The sequence below is a fragment of the Hyperolius riggenbachi genome, chromosome 1 (genome assembly GCF_040937935.1).
Source record: "Hyperolius riggenbachi isolate aHypRig1 chromosome 1, aHypRig1.pri, whole genome shotgun sequence".
NCBI lineage: Eukaryota > Metazoa > Chordata > Amphibia > Anura > Hyperoliidae > Hyperolius > Hyperolius riggenbachi.
This window is the reverse complement of record NC_090646.1, coordinates 404,129,531-404,145,779: the sequence shown is the minus strand read 5'-3', so window position 1 is coordinate 404,145,779 and position 16,249 is coordinate 404,129,531. Positions and strand designations below refer to the sequence as shown.

Here is a 16,249-nt window from a genome sequence, read left to right as displayed (position 1 = left end):
GAGTTCATCAGCCTTGCAGTTCATCAGTCCATGGTAAGACAAATTGTTTATAAATGGAGAAAGTTCAGCACTGCTGCTACTTTCCCTAGGAGTGGCCATTCTGCAAAGATGATTGCAAGAGCACAGCGTATAATGCTCAATGAGGAGAAGAAGAATCCTAGAGTGTCAGCTTAATGGTGGCCATACACGGTACAATTTTTTCATACAATCTTACCATTTCTATGTAGTATAAGGGTAAATTAGGTGAATATACTGAAAGGATAATTTAGGCAGTTCCCTTATATTACATAGAAATGGTATGATTGTATGAAAAAATGGTGCCACGTATGGCCACCATAAGACTTACAAAAGTCTCTGGCATATGCTAACATCCATGTTAGCAAATCTATGATACGTAAAATACTAAACAAGAATGGAGTTCATGGGAGGATACCACAGAAGAAGGCACTGCTGTCCAAAAAAAACCCATTTCTGAATGTTTAATGTTTGCAAAAGAGCACCTGGATGTTCCACAGCAGTACTGGCAAGATATTCTGTGGATAATTGAAACCAAAGTTGAGTTGTTTGGAAGAAACACACAACACTATGGCCCATATTCAATTAACTTTTTCTCCTGAGTTTTCTCCTAGGTGATATTTTTAAACTTGTCAATAAAATGCCCTTTAAGCCACCAGAAAGCAAGAAAATTATTACAAATAATTTTGTTAGTACTTTTCCACATACTTGGTACTTTTTTTAGTTTAAAACTGCTGGAAAGTTATTGAACATTAAAGAAAAAATCTCCTAGGTGAAAATTCAAGTGGAAAAGAGAATTGCATGGAGAAAAAGAGGCACAGCACACCAACATCAAAACCTCATCCCAACTGTGAAGTATGGTGGTGGGGGCATCATGGTTTGGGGCTGTTTTGCTGCATCAGGGCCTGGACGGATTGCTATCATCGAAGGAAAAATAAATTCCAAAGTTTAGCAAGACTTTTTGCCAGGTCAACGACCCAACGCATAGAAGTAAATCAAGAACAGTATGGCTTAAACAGAAGAAAATACTCCTTCTGGAGTCCTTCTGGAGCGTCCAGTCAGAATCCTGACCTCAACCCGATTAAGATGCTGTGGCATGACCCCAAGAAAGTGATTTACACTAGATATCCCAAGAATATTGCTGAACTGAACAGTTCTGTAAAGAGGAATGGTCAAGAATTACTCCTGACCATTGTGCACGTCTGATCTGCAACTACTGGAAATGTTTGGTTGAAGTTATTACTGCCAAAGGAGGTTCGACCAGTTATAAAATCCGAGGGTTCACATATTTTTTCCACCTGCACTGTGAATGTTTACATAGTGTGTTCAATAAAAAACACGGAAACATTTAATTATTTGAGTGGTATTAGTTTAAGCAGACTGTGATTGCTTATTGTTGTGACTTATATGAAGATCAGATCACATTTTATTACCAAATTGTGCACAAATCCATATAATTCCAATGGGTTCACATACTTTTTCTTGATACTGTATCCTTTTCTTTTCTCATTTGTAATTTAATTAGCATAAAAAACTGAAATTACAACCTCCCAACCTCTGTTCTTTTAAAGAAAACTTCTTTTTCTTTATAGTATGGCTGAGCTTACCAGCGTAGAGCTCTGCTGCCTGAACAATACCAGCCCACATAGTCCTTGACATGGGGTGATATTCTGTAAGTGGGAGTGAGACATTACCTCCAAGAGTGTATTCCCACTTCAATAAGGATGAAGGTAGAGTGGATAGATAGACTATGAGGATGGACTAAAAGTAGAATTAGGAAGCCCTCTTTAATGTGAAGCTTTCCAATCTCTGTAATCTGGACAATAACACCCTTTACCCAATCCTGTAAACAGTTAAACAATAAAACATGGCACAGTGAAAAAAAAAGATAATAATCCTATAATCCTAATAATACAATGGCAGTTCCTAAAATGAAAATTAAAAATGCTACTAATTATCCCCAGGACTAAGAAGTTACCCAAGCAAAAGCATATTTGAATCTTCTGCCAGAGTTTCCAGTTGGCTATCAAATACCTGGTTACCAGTTGGCTCATTGAAATTACTAGAATCAGAACAGAATATATTATAATTGGTACATAAGATACGGTTGAAAACAAATTTCCACTGGTACAAGACTGCAAACTTTTCTACTCTCTTGACTCAAAGAAAACTTGCCACACTGAAAAATAGCCATTATACTTAAAAGCAGATGTCAAGGCATATGTGCTATTCTTTTAATTCCTCACTAAATCTGAGGCAGTCAATACACAAATAACTAGTTTCAGCTTAAAAGTTAGATCTTTGGCACACCCTCGGTTCACCCATAATGTGTATCTCTCTGTTTTTCAGAAAGCCATTGAGCATTGCAGCATGATGTGGAAGTGGGTGGGGGTAAGAGTTTCAACTTTGAGGCTAGACATTGCAGATCTCACACCCTAGCTTTGCTCCCTGCCTTTTAACTTAAAATGTCAAGTCAAGTTTATTACCTGTCAGACGAGACAGATTTGCGCTAAGCTACCATGATGGCTTTGACAGAATTCTAAATTCCTCAAGCGTCTTCTGTGCAATATATTAAACCAACAGCTTTAAGCATCTACACATGTTACACAAAACACCAACATAGATGGGAATTACTTTCCAAACACTGTGCAGCAGTTGTTCATTAAATGTTGACAGCTTAATATTGCTGTTTACTGAGGGAAGAAGAATTGACTTACCTTCAATGGCTGAAAGCAGGACACGTGAGTGATCATATGCAATTACATTTGCATATCTATTCTTTGGTTTATTAACTTCCAGGTTAGAGTGCTCCCATGTGAACTGTTGTCCCGGGTCAATAGACTGTAAATGAAACAAAAGGCAACATAATGGAACACATAATGGATCTCTTACTTCAGAAAGATTGTAGCATCAAATGTGATGAACTGTAACAACACTATCTCTCAAAAGAGAATGGAAAGTATAATGTCCTACCATAATCTTTTGTTCTTTTTAAAACTAAAAAAAAAAAATCTTAAAATAAAATAAAAAAGCTTGGAGTTCGCAAAAATAAATAAATAAAAAAAATATAGCAGTGAAATAAGTTGATCTATCAAGACAGATGCACAAAAAAACTGGCATAAAATTGGACCAAAGACCCAAAACAACCAATCCGGTTTCATGTGTTGAACATAACAAGGATTCTGACTGCTGCTCTTGGCAACTTCTCTACCTTTTCACCCATCTTCTTAAATATTGAGAAATCTGCCCTTTATCATTGTTTAACAGCTAAAATCTAATCAGTTGTTATGCTCCTTTTGTGCCTATATGTCTCATTTAGATTACACACATGTTTTTGTAAAAAGAAAGCATTTAGTCTTTACACTAGTATTCAAATAATAGTGTAAGGGTGTGTACACATATCTAATATCGCCCAATTCTACCACCTACCTGCCATATGAGAGCGTACCTACACAACCTGTGCATATTGTTCAAAATCTACTACACGGAAATGTTAAAATTGGCCAGTCAAAATTGGATGTGTGTATGCATGCTTCATAAGGAGGAGTAAAAGCGGGGCAGATTTATCAATAACACTGCAATGAAAACTGAAGTTAAGCTGATGGAAAACAGGTTCAGGAGTGGAGCAGTTGATTTGCTTGATTAATAAAATGTCTTGGCTTTTGCTTCACCTCTGAAAACATTTTGCTCTAATTTTCTTTGCACCAGTTTTGATAAGTCTGCCCTGGTGGGCTTTGCTGTGACTGTATGGATGCAGATGTATACATACCACATAGGTTTCTAGAATTTAAATGATGAAATATACAGGAAATATATGTTAATTTCTAGTCTTTGAATAAATTAAATCTGATGTTTATAGTGTCTGTTACATACACGTTATACATATGCAAATGGTACTGGTTGTCTTTTTATACAAAAACCACTTTCATTGCATGTTTAATCGTCCTTTCACTTCTGAAAATATGGACTAATGATTTCAGGTTTACATATAAGCCATTTTAATGTGGTCATATAAACAGAAACAGTATGCATTTAGCCTCTGTCCTGTAAGTGCTGGTGATAATGGGTTTTACTGCAGTTGGCTGAACAGAGATTCAAAATAAACCTCCACTGCCCATTAATCTTTCTCAAGCATTTTATACAACAAAACAGGTTAAAACAAATTATTAATGTAATAATCAAGAAAAGAAAAACAACTGTTAGCCAGCAAAGTATTTAAAGCTTATCTGGGTATTTAAAGAAAACAGTCCAATGCAAGATAAAGACAAGTGATGAACAACACATAAAAGTATAGATCAGACAGCAAGGTAAGCTAATTGTTTTTTATGAATTATGAAATCCCTGTGCCTTATTAACGGAACTCTGTCCTGAGATAAATGAAGGTCGCCATATTGATTCCCTTTATCAATTCCATTATAGGTACACATTTTAGGTTCGCATTTCACATAAATTACATTTAAAAAAACCACAGTGATTAAAATTACAATTTAAAAACATTTGCTTTGCAACACAGAAATGAAAAGTTCAGGCTGTAAAATGGTTGCGGTGGCTAACAAGCTGGTGAGTTTGGTGTCTGATACTAGTCCATTGACTATAAGTAGCCGATCAGCTAGTACCAATGCTAACTCATCACCTAGTACTTCCAATGCTGCTTTCGAGTAATACTAGCTGATTGGCAATTAATAGCCAAATGGCTAGTACGTCAGCTATGAGTGGCCAATTGCCTACTATTGTGATAGGCAGGAGTGTTAGTGTTAGGCTTTAGGAGGGGAGTTAGTGTTAGGCATTAGGAGGGTAGATTAGTGTGAGAATGAAGGACTGGGTAAGTCTATTGTAAAATATTGGTAATATCATAATACCAATATTTTAACTATTGGAATCCAGCAACACTCAGTTGATGCTTTTGTAATACTGTACATACTCTAAAGGGGTCACTTACTAGATTCCCATTACAGGAGAAGACAAAATGTTGTCCAAATATCTATCTACAATTGCTATAAATTTGCAAATGAAACACAATGTTTTTGATCCGTTCATTATCGCAGCCTCCTCAAGCTTGCAGACTGTTCGGCGGAACGTGCCAAATGGATGCGTTCTAACAGAACAATGGGAATGGATCCATTGGTTAACACTGGATCTGTTCACATCAGTTAGGATCCATTTCGGTACGGTCCACTAATTTATTTTTCTTCCCAATGTGAACTGGGCCTTAAAGTTTTATGTAAGTGTGCTAATATAACTTAAAGAGAAGAGGTACTTGACTTACTAACTTTTCAAAGAGCTATGTGCAGCCAGTAGAACTGTATTCAGTGTTTGAAGATGTTACCACCATTTGAAGAAATGAATAGACTGTACCTTGCTTACTACAGCGCAGAGTAACATACTAGGGCTGACATACCTGTTTCGTAAAGACTGGTAAATGAAATAAAACAGGTATATGGTGATATTGATCTGAGCCCATCCTATCTTAATTAATTAAACTTAGATATAAGTACACTGGCATTTTAATTTATGATGAATTCTTATTAGAAAAGTAAGGTGAATGGTTTACTTTTCAGAGTGATTTTTATCATCTCCATTATGCATCTAAAGGTGACTCATTTAATCAATGCTTGATGAGGAAGCGATGCAATCAGACAATTAACAAGCCTGGTCATGTTACATAATCAACCATTTCTTAGCGCTATTTTTCCAGTGTGAAAGCTGACGTACAGTACTCTGTTCAGCAACAGTCACATATGCCATATCAAGCAAACTAGCTGCAATAATCTAAAGCAGCTTAGACGTATGTGACAAGTAAGGCAGATGTCTTTATCAGCCATTCAGCAATTCACTGATGTGCTACAGCCTGACTATCAGCAATGTGTTCAGCCCCCTCTGTATGTTTCTGTAGGCTTAAGGTCCAGATGGTCAAGACTATTAAATAACTCCTTAGTCTCTAGGGAATAAGAGGGCACTAAACAAATGAAAAATGGTCTGTTGTAGTTTATTAGAAATGAAAACACTGTGCTAATGAAACAATGAAAAGCTGCCAATACATTCTGCAAACTATCATTAGCAATGAGTAATATGTGTCTGTGCTCATAGATCAATCTCTCAGGTGTGACAGAGCAACATCTCATTTGCTGGTAGCTTGCATTAAAAAGCTTAATGAGCACTTACAGGTTCAATGGGCTAATCTTAAAAGGGCTTTTTGCTGAAGCCATAGCAATAACTTATAACACTGAATGCAAATATGTGTGTGTGTGTTTGAGTAGTGGCAATAAATATATTAGAGAGGTTACTACAGGTCCTATTTAAAAGTGAATCTATCTATGAGATCATGGCCTCTGTACAGTTTGCAGAGTTAGGCCTGGTTCACACTGGCACGGATGGAAAACTGATCCGTGTAAAAACGGATCCATGGAACGGATCAGTTTTAAAAGGCATCAGTTTTCCCTCTGTGAACCCCGTTCCGTTAGTGCATGGTCAAATCGATGCATCCGTTGATCCTGAAAATTTGCTGTAGACCCAAACTCGTGGTCCATTCGGCGGAGCGGATTCATTCTAACAGAGCAATTTGAATGGATCCTATTGATTAACATAGGATCCGTTCTCCTCTGTTAGGATCCAGTCCATTTAGCTCTGCTAAACGGAGCAATTTTTGTGCCAATGTGAACCGGGCCTTAGCCTTGGGCTAGAACTATTAGACCATAACTGTAGTAGTGTAAACAGGCTATTAGAGATGATGAATTTCTCCTACTTAATTTCTCCCATAAGAGATATCACACAACCGGAACTGAGATCATTGGGAACGATTTGTAAGCCTACCATTGGCTGGTTATGATCACAATGATGTGTCACTTTTGTTTCCAGTTTTGGCTTAAAAGGAATTAATGTGAACTCGAGATGAAAATAAACTGATGAGATAAACTATTGTATTTATCCTTCTACTCCTAAAAATTACTTTTTTAAGTATCCCTTGGTTTTCTTTTATATTTAAATATTTACAATGTAGGTTGAATGTTTACTGTCTATAATCAGTGGTGGCCTATTAAGTGTCCCAGAGTTACACAAAAGGTCAATAGTTCATGTATTTTATCTCTCCATGCCCTCAGAAGTTGTATTCTGTTAGGAAAACTTTTATGGCTGTAATTTGCTTATCAATGTCTACTATTCCCAACAAGGTGCCGACAAGAGAGAAGCTGTCACTTCCACACCTAGAAATTAACTCTTTCAGGCAGCAAAATAAAACACGTAAAACCGCCTGGTTATTAATATGTTTTGTATGGTACATAAACATGGTTATCGCATCATGTCACATCTAGCCTTGGGTACACTTTAAATAATAATGTGATTGTGATCAGCCAATCAGGAGTTTACAAACACTCAAGTGACCATGACCACGCATCAATTCTTCTTCTCCATGATTTCCATAGGAAACGTCCATTTCTCCAGTATTATATTGTACTAAGCATTTCCTTGCATATAATTTTATCATGACACTTTTCAGAAAGCATCAAAAGCTGAGAATGGCACAAATAATGAATGACAAATGAAAATGCAGATGAAATGCACTCATTACCAGATATCATGTGCAGGGACAAGACGCAGAGACACTGCCGAGAGCCAGAGGAGGACAGAGCCAGAAGGGGCGGTCGTGTGTGTGAGCGCACAGGGCGGGCAGCTTGCGCACGCACGGCGGATTACTGACAGACCTAGCCCGTTTTTACGGGCTAAGGTCACTAGTTTTGTATAAAATCCTTAAAATAGGAGTTTACTTCTGTGGCACTTATTAAAATACAGTCAGGCCATTAGCTCTCAGTAGAATCAACCGGATGCTTCCCATCTCTGGCATCAACCCATTTAAGCCTGCACTGTCCTTATTACTATTATAATCAGCCTGCAACTCTGCAGCAGGTACATCTACCTGAAAATAGATGAGCTCAGGAACTGTTTTGCATACAAAAGCAGCAGGTGTGTTCCCTGTAGGAAGACAATACAGCACACACCTTTTGTTAGAATACCTAATGATGTTTTATCACTGTCAGCTTCTGTAGTGAAAAGCGGTGAATATTGTCAGAGCTGTGTCACTGCTTGACCTTGCTGTGTAAACACTTTCCCTCTTATGGAAGCTTATAACATGAGATTATGTTTTAGTGTCTGATGCAAGTGTCGGAATCATAAGCTACATAGAAAATGCCATTTGCAGAGCTTGCAGAGAGCAAGATGGCAGTACCAGTGACACACATTCTGCAGCTCTGGGCAGCGAGGTGAGATGATGCTATGCTTTAGTAAAACTAGGTTATTTAGGTATGTAAAACATGGCAGTGATGAGATGAGTAAAAGTAAGCTTAGTTCAGACTTGCTTTAAACTTAAAAGGACTTATTTTGGGACATTGAAAAATTAACTGTTGAAATTCCTTATCCTTCCAGTAGACTGTGCACAAACACAGCTGCCAATATAAGGGAGGATGTGTTCTTCCAAATCTCATGCTCTGAAACAAGTTTTAGCATGATGTGTTCCCACCCAGGACCATGGCCTCGATTCATAAAGCATTACCTCATGCAATAATGCTGAAAACAGCAGACTTTACCGACCACTTAGCAAAATGCCAATTCATAAAGGCTGTTACCGCATGAAAAGCTGACATTACCGACCAGGGAGATAAATTACCGACTTGGCTGCAGTTACCGACAACACATGTCAGTAAATTGTCAGCAAATGTCAATTCATAAAGCCTTCAACAAGCGGTAAGCCTGGCGGTAGTCACCGACACCTCTAGTGAGGCGATAACAAGTTACCGACAGCTCTGACAGCTCTGATGAATGCAAAAGTGCAGAGATCCGAAGTCTGTTTGAGTCATCAGTGGAGAGAGCCAGAGAGCCGTCTGTGTGAATCATTTGAGCAGGCAGGGAAAGACTGTGTGACTCATCTGTCTGAGTCATCAGTGGAAAGAACCGTCTGTGTGAGTCATTTCTGCAGGCAGGGAAAGACTGTGTGACTCATCTGTCTGAGTCATCAGTGGGAGAGCCAGAGAGAGCCATCTGTGTGATTCATTTCTGCAGGGCAAAGAGAGAATCGAGACACTGCTCTACTCTACCGCTCAATGGGCTGCGGTAATTTACTGACCTCCAAGGGCAGCTGGGGAAATCTTTATGAATTAGCACACAGACCGGGAAAATACAGAGTGCGGTATTTTCGCGACAAGATTTTTTTATCGCACTGCTGTTTATGAATCGAGGCCCATATGTATTTATTTATGTTTTATTAAAGTGCTGAATTATTGCAGAACTCTTTTCCAGTTGGCGGGATTGCAAGGAGTGAGAACAACAAATTGTAGCAGTCTGCTATGCTAGTCTGTTCTAAAGCTAAGAATACAGTATTCATTTTTTCCATTCAATTTAAGTACTTTGCTAGAATGTGTTGGAAATCTATTTCCCCCTCATATCTGATCGATTAACTTTAGATTTGATTTTGGGCAGTTTATTGGTGATCAGTTATATTGGAAAATCCCCATGAAGCAGGCATGGGAGATTGGTGGGGGAGTGATGACTACATAGTGTTGGCCAGCATTAAAGAGAACCCGAGGTGGGATTTTATTATGCTAGTGGGCCACAGAGGCTGGTTGTGCACACTAACACCAGCCCCTGTTGCCCCATGGTGTGCCTCCAAGACCCCCCTGCGCGCCGCTATACCCCCCGCAGTGCTGGCGACATGCAGCGTGTCGCCAGCACAATGTTTACCTAAGCCCGTCTGTTAGCGCCGCTCCCCCGCCTCCTCCGTATCGGCGCTACCCGCCCGCGTCACTTCCCTCCAATCAGCGGGAGGGAAGGGACGCGGGCGGGTAGCGCCGATATGGGGGAGGCGGGGGAGCGGCGCTAACAGATAGCGCAGAGGTAATCATTGTGCTGGCGACACGCTGCGTGTCGCCAGCACTGCGGGGGGTATAGCGGCGCGCAGGGGGGGTCTTGGAGGCACACCATGGGGCAACAGAGGCTGGTGTTAGTGTGCACAACCAGCCTCTGTGGCCCACTAGCATAATAAAATCCCACCTCGGGTTCTCTTTAAGAACAAAGTTCTAGCGGCTTAGATTGATACTTGATAGATTTCTGCAGAAATCTAAGCACACTCTTATTAAACTAAAAAAACAACAACAAAAAAACAAAAACTATTATGGTCATTAAAACTATCACACTGCATTTGCCAAATTCTTCAATGCCTCTATTATGGTAGCAATGCTATTGCAATAAGATTTTTTCTACATGCATGAAATCTTTTTGCCATGTGTTGCATTTAAGTGTTCAGCTCTGTGACTATAAAGCTATAGGGAGAAACCAGGATATTTAATGTAAAAGTGGGTATTCTGTATAATTTACTGCACCCTACTATTTGTCATTACAATTCCTCTGCAAAATCAGTTAATTAACAGAAGTATGCATCCATTAATAAACATAGTATGACTGCATTCAGTAATGCTTTGTAAATTGAGGCCAATGTGTTCTTATGTAGGCAGATCAAGTGCCCTCAATTTTTATGATAAACAACATCTTCCTAACAACTGAATCAAGAACAGAACACTTGACCAATAAAAATGACAGTTATTTGTCACTGACAATTCAGTTTTATAGACAGACAAGTGACAGCGCACAAAGGATGCATCTGAATTGCAAGCCAACAGAGGCAATGCAGAACCCCTCTGGAGCTAAATACATGCCTTGAATGCAAAACAGATGCAAAAAATAATTCTAATCTAAGACTTTTTGAAAGTGAATTTGAAACAGTGAATGCAGCTGGCCACTAGTATACTTACATTCAATTTACACAGCGGGAGACATGGCAGCGCTTTATTGGAGCTCTGCACATCAATGCAAACAAATCAGTCAGGTATACAGGGAGTACAGAATTATTAGGCAACTGAGTATTTTGACCACATCATCCTCTTTATGCATGTTGTCTTTCTCCAAGCTGTATAGGCTCGAAAGCCTACTACCAATTAAGCATATTAGGTGATGTGCATCTCTGTAATGAGAAGGGGTGTGGTCTAATGACATCAACACCCTATATTAGGTGTGCATAATTATTAGGCAACTTCCTTTCCTTTGGCAAAATGGGTCAAAAGAAGGACTTGACAGGCTCAGAAAAGTCAAAAATAGTGAGATATCTTGCAAAGGGATGCAGCACTTTTAAAATTGCAAAACTTCTGAAGCGTGATCATCGAACAATCAAGCGTTTCATTCAAAATAGTCAACAGGGTCGCAAGAAGCGTGTGGAAAAACCAAGGCGCAAAATAACTGCCCATGAACGGAGAAAAGTCAAGCGTGCAGCTGCCAAGATGCCACTTGCCACCAGTTTGGCCATATTTCAGAGCTGCAACATCACTGGGGTGCCCAAAAGCACAAGGTGTGCAATACTCAGAGACATGGCCAAGGTAAGGAAGGCTGAAAGACGACCACCACTGAACAAGACACACAAGCTGAAACATGCTGAAATATCTCAAGACTGATTTTTCTAAGGTTTTATGGACTGATGAAATGAGAGTGAGCCTTGATGGGCCAGATGGATGGGCTCGTGGCTGGATTGGTAAAGGGCAGAGAGCTCCAGTCCGACTCAGACGCCAGCAAGGTGGAGGTGGAGTACTGGTTTGGGCTGGTATCATCAAAGATGAGCTTGTGGGGCCTTTTCGGGTTGAGGATGGAGTCAAGCTCAACTCCCAGTCCTACTGCCAGTTTCTGGAAGACACCTTCTTCAAGCAGTGGTACAGGAAGAAGTCTGCATCCTTCAAGAAAAACATGATTTTCATGCAGGACAATGCTCCATCACATGCATCCAAGTACTCCACAGCGTGGCTGGCAAGAAAGGGTATAAAAGAAGAAAAACTAATGACATGGCCTCCTTGTTCACCTGATCTGAACCCCATTGAGAACCTGTGGTCCATCATAAAATGTGAGATTTACCAGGAGGGAATACAGTACACCTCTCTGAACAGTGTCTGGGAGGCTGTGGTTGCTGCTGCACGCAATGTTGATGGTGAACAGATCAAAACACTGACAGAATCCATGGATGGCAGGCTTTTGTGTGTCCTTGCAAAGAAAGGTGGCTATATTGGTCACTGATTTGTTTTTGTTTTGTTTTTGAATGTCAGAAATGTATATTTGTGAATGTTGAGATGCTATATTGGTTTCACTGGTAAAAATAAATAATTGAAATGGGTATATATTTGTTTTTTGTTAGGTTGCCTAATAATTATGCACAGTAATAGTCACCTGCACACACAGATATCCCCTAAAATAGCTAAAACTAAAAACTACTTTCAAAAATATTCAGCTTTGATATTAATGAGCTTTTTGGGTTCATTGAGAACATGGTTGTTGTTCAATAATAAAATTATTCCTCAAAAATACCGCTTGCCTAATAATTCTGCACTCCCTGTAAGTTTTGTTTGAAAGCGCTGCCATGTCTCCCACTGTGTAAATTCAGTTTTATATTTGACAAGTTAGGAAACTTCTGTCACCATTTTTACACTTGAATCATGTGATCATGTAATCATGTAAATAAACAATAAAATGACTATTGCTAGCCATTAATGCGATAGCTGCAACTGAAATTAGGCCACAAGTATCTTCAATTGCTGTGACAGCCTGTTTCCCAAAGCTGTCCAAAACTGCATGTGACATATGGTTGGCGTTACTTTGTCTGCTTATATTTTTAGCAACACTTATCCTGGTCTACATAGTATTATAGGGCATTATCAACTTCAATAGCCATTTACCTCATCTAATGAGGCCTTGTAGAACAAGCTCCTGATATTTCACTGAATACTTCTCCTGGAAAACAGGTTTGTATCAAGAAAAATGGAAAATATACTTCATTGTTCCTAATACAATAAAAAGGCGCTAATGTGTTAGAAACCTCCAATTTAATTTTGCTAGTAGGAACATACTTGTGACTATTAAGATAGATGACAGAATGATACTAGTAAGTTTATACCACATTAGGGACACTAATGTAATTAGCAAATCAAGGGGAATGTAATGAATGAATTAAGCTTAATGGTAATCGCAGTAATGCATTTTGCTCATCAGCACAGTAATAGAGAGGCAGCGAAAAGACAAAGGCCATAGAAAATGATCATAAAAGTTAAAGGGTGTCTCTTGCATAATAAAACAGCAGTTTCCTGCTTTCTATATAAGAAAATACAGTCTACATAGGCTAAAATAGGTCAATGGAAAGTGAAGAAAAGGGAAACTGGTTTTGGCTTTCATAGAAACTTATCAAACATGGTTGTCACAGAATCAGGTTTACATCTAGAGCTAATCAAGCTGCTTCTTTTCATATATGCATTCATGATTGTGTTATTTGCCACTCCTGCTCCTGTAAATTTGAACAACGGACCATCACAGGTGTGTAAACATAGGCAGTAGACTTATTACAACACTTTTACCACTTATTGAAAAGGATAAGAACAGAATGGCCAGTAAGATGCAAATAATTCGGAGTTGAGGCTAATTTGAAATGCTATGCAAATGCATGCAGATTGAACATGGACCAATATAATGCAAGTGCTGCAGCTTTGATTGGCCATGTTGAAGCTGCAATCATGTCCCTAAAGGTTGTATCATCTCATGCATCTTATTGACCATTGTCTTTCATGAGAACAGTTATAAACTGTCTTATCCCTTTTAATACTCCTCTCCTACCTATCTATACATTACTGTCAACAAATACCTGGATACAGGTCATTGGGTAATTGTATTGGAACCAACAATTAATATATTTTGGAGGTGTTATGTTTCTGCCTGCTCACTGAAAATTCAAACCCATTTTTTCCTTCTGTTTTTATGCATTTGCCTGCCCTGCAAGTTATTATCTTAATTGAGTGAACCAACACATGTTCTTTTAGTATGACTAGTGTAAGGAGTGATACAGGGCTACTCTAATGGCACCACTCCACATCTGCTGTAACCTGCATGCCATGAGGTTTAGGGTTGCTGACCCCAAAGGCACTTTCAAATAGGTTCATTTTCCATCTAGATATTTATTCCATTGTGGGTGCACTTATCATTTTTGTGGGATGCTATCACCAAATGCTTATTTACTGGCCATTAGTGATTAGGCATACTGGAAATCTATGCCTGACTGATTTTGTTGTAACCCATCACATTTTGCTCTTGCTTGTTCTCCTCTTTCTGTTCTCCATAGGGCTACCAAAATGGTGTGCCTATAGAAGGCCTATAGACTATTTAAAACTAAATGTCAAACTGTATAGGATATTGACTGTAAAGTGCCATTGTAACTGCACTTACAATGACTATATATATACTATACCATAGCACTTTAGTCATTGATATTATGCATTACAGTACGGCTATTTGCACATGATGAGAAAAAGAGAGAACACCAAGAGCCCAATATAGTGTAGTATGTACTGGTAAGGTATAATTGATAGAGTAATAATATTAATTTAATACTCACAAACCAGGGTTACCAAGTAGGCAACCACTGTCAAAGCAGGTGGGGAGATTGTCCTGACCCCACTCAGGATTAAAAAGTCGCTCTCTGTAGTTGGAGAAGGAAGGGTACAACCCTCCACCAAGGGTGGACTTGATGTAGATAATAGGATAACAGAGGCGCCAATAGGATAAAAAAACACTAAAAGAACTTAAAAACCCATCTTGGTAATAGAGGAGGCAGTGGTGGACTCACCCCCTCCAAGCAGAACACACGACTGTGGATTTTCAGTCAAAACAATTTTATTGGATACTCCAAATAAAGTGCAACGCGTTTCACGGGTTACAAACCCGCTTCATCAGGCAATAACAGATAGGAGTAAACAGAGGCGCTCAGTGTTGATGATACTGGCAGATGCTGTTTACTCCTATCTGTTATTGCCTGATGAAGCGGGTTTGTATCCCGTGAAACGCGTTGCACTTTATTTGGAGTATCCAATAAAATTGTTTTGACTGAAAATCCACAGTCGTGTGTTCTGCTTGGAGGGGGTGAGTCCACCACTGCCTCCTCTATTACCAAGATGGGTTTTTAAGTTCTTTTAGTGTTTTTTATCCTATTGGCGCCTCTGTTATCCTATTATCGGCTATTTGCACATGTTTTCATCTAGTTTTTGAAATGTCCTTTTTATTATATGAGTATTAAGGAGGGGGAGCAACAGAGGTACCCAGAGCTGTGGTTGGCCCACAACTACTAACTTTCTGATACAGGGATTCATCTTCCAAATTACGTGTTTTTGTGGCTACACTTATTATGAGTGTAAATGTCATGATGGCCACTCTTGTTTTATGACATTTGGAAGATGGACTACAAGGCTATAAGGGTCACCAAGGAAGCGGGGGGTGTGAACATTGGGGATTCCCATCAATGTTTTGCTGAGGACCCCATGATTTGTAGTTGCAGCCCTGTTATAAAGAGAGATTTTCATTATTACCTGAAGGCCACAAGTAAAAAAAGAAGATAAGAATAGTTAAGCCACAGGATACTAATCTGATAATTTATTTTTAATTAGTATGCCAAAAAAACTTATGCCAATGCTCTATTTATATTACTATTAACAAAGGCAAGACAGTTATTAAAGCCTAATAAAGATAAAGAATCACACTGGATACTTCATTTTGACCCTATCTGTCTTTCTATCTATATTGGAACAAAAAAGTTCAAATGTTACCATGGTTAGTTCAATATCCACAAGGCAATGAAAAATAAAATGTAATCCTTCGCACAACATATTTATAGACAGACTTAATTATTTTGAACATTAATCACAGAAGAAATGAAAAAGTTACCTCATATTCTTGAGAGAACTTTAAGTTGTCATTTGCTTTGAGCCTCTCAATGTGGTCAGCAAGCTCTAGAATAGGTATGGGTGGATGGCTGGCCATACCTAAGAAGGAAAAGGGATACATTTTGAAGGCAAATGCAGCTGTTAATATATGTTCACAAGTACTAAGCACAGTTAAGAACGGCAACAAACTCATTAATGTGCGAGAAGTAAATGCTGCATGTGTGGGAAGCAGGCAGATAAGTTTAGTTTTTAAAGCCAGTCATGCTTTGGAAAGATGAGCTTTGATGCATGAGTAGCCACCAAGCATATTCCAAAAGCCAAGTTGTCTAGTATGAAGGCCATTATTGTGCAATGAATCATGGCATTAGCTAAGTAAAGGAATGTAATACAGTTAGACCACAGGTAAAGGCATCTATTTTACATTGTGTTCAAACCCTTTGTTCTGCACTGTGTGAAAT

At 38.9% G+C, this 16,249-nt stretch overlaps 1 protein-coding gene across 39 annotated transcripts in view; it reads right to left on the bottom strand.

The window, feature by feature from the left end:
* PTPRD (protein tyrosine phosphatase receptor type D) overlaps positions 1-16,249 on the bottom strand; it is a 382,778-nt gene that overhangs the window by 93,371 nt on the left and 273,158 nt on the right. For all 39 annotated transcript variants that reach the window (XM_068235008.1, XM_068235101.1, XM_068235030.1 and 36 more), the window contains 2 exons: positions 15,793-15,890; positions 2,733-2,856 (listed from right to left, as the gene is read on the bottom strand). In XM_068235008.1, coding sequence (XP_068091109.1) covers positions 2,733-2,856; positions 15,793-15,890 — 222 coding nt within the window. The remainder of the gene's footprint in view (positions 1-2,732; positions 2,857-15,792; positions 15,891-16,249) is intronic.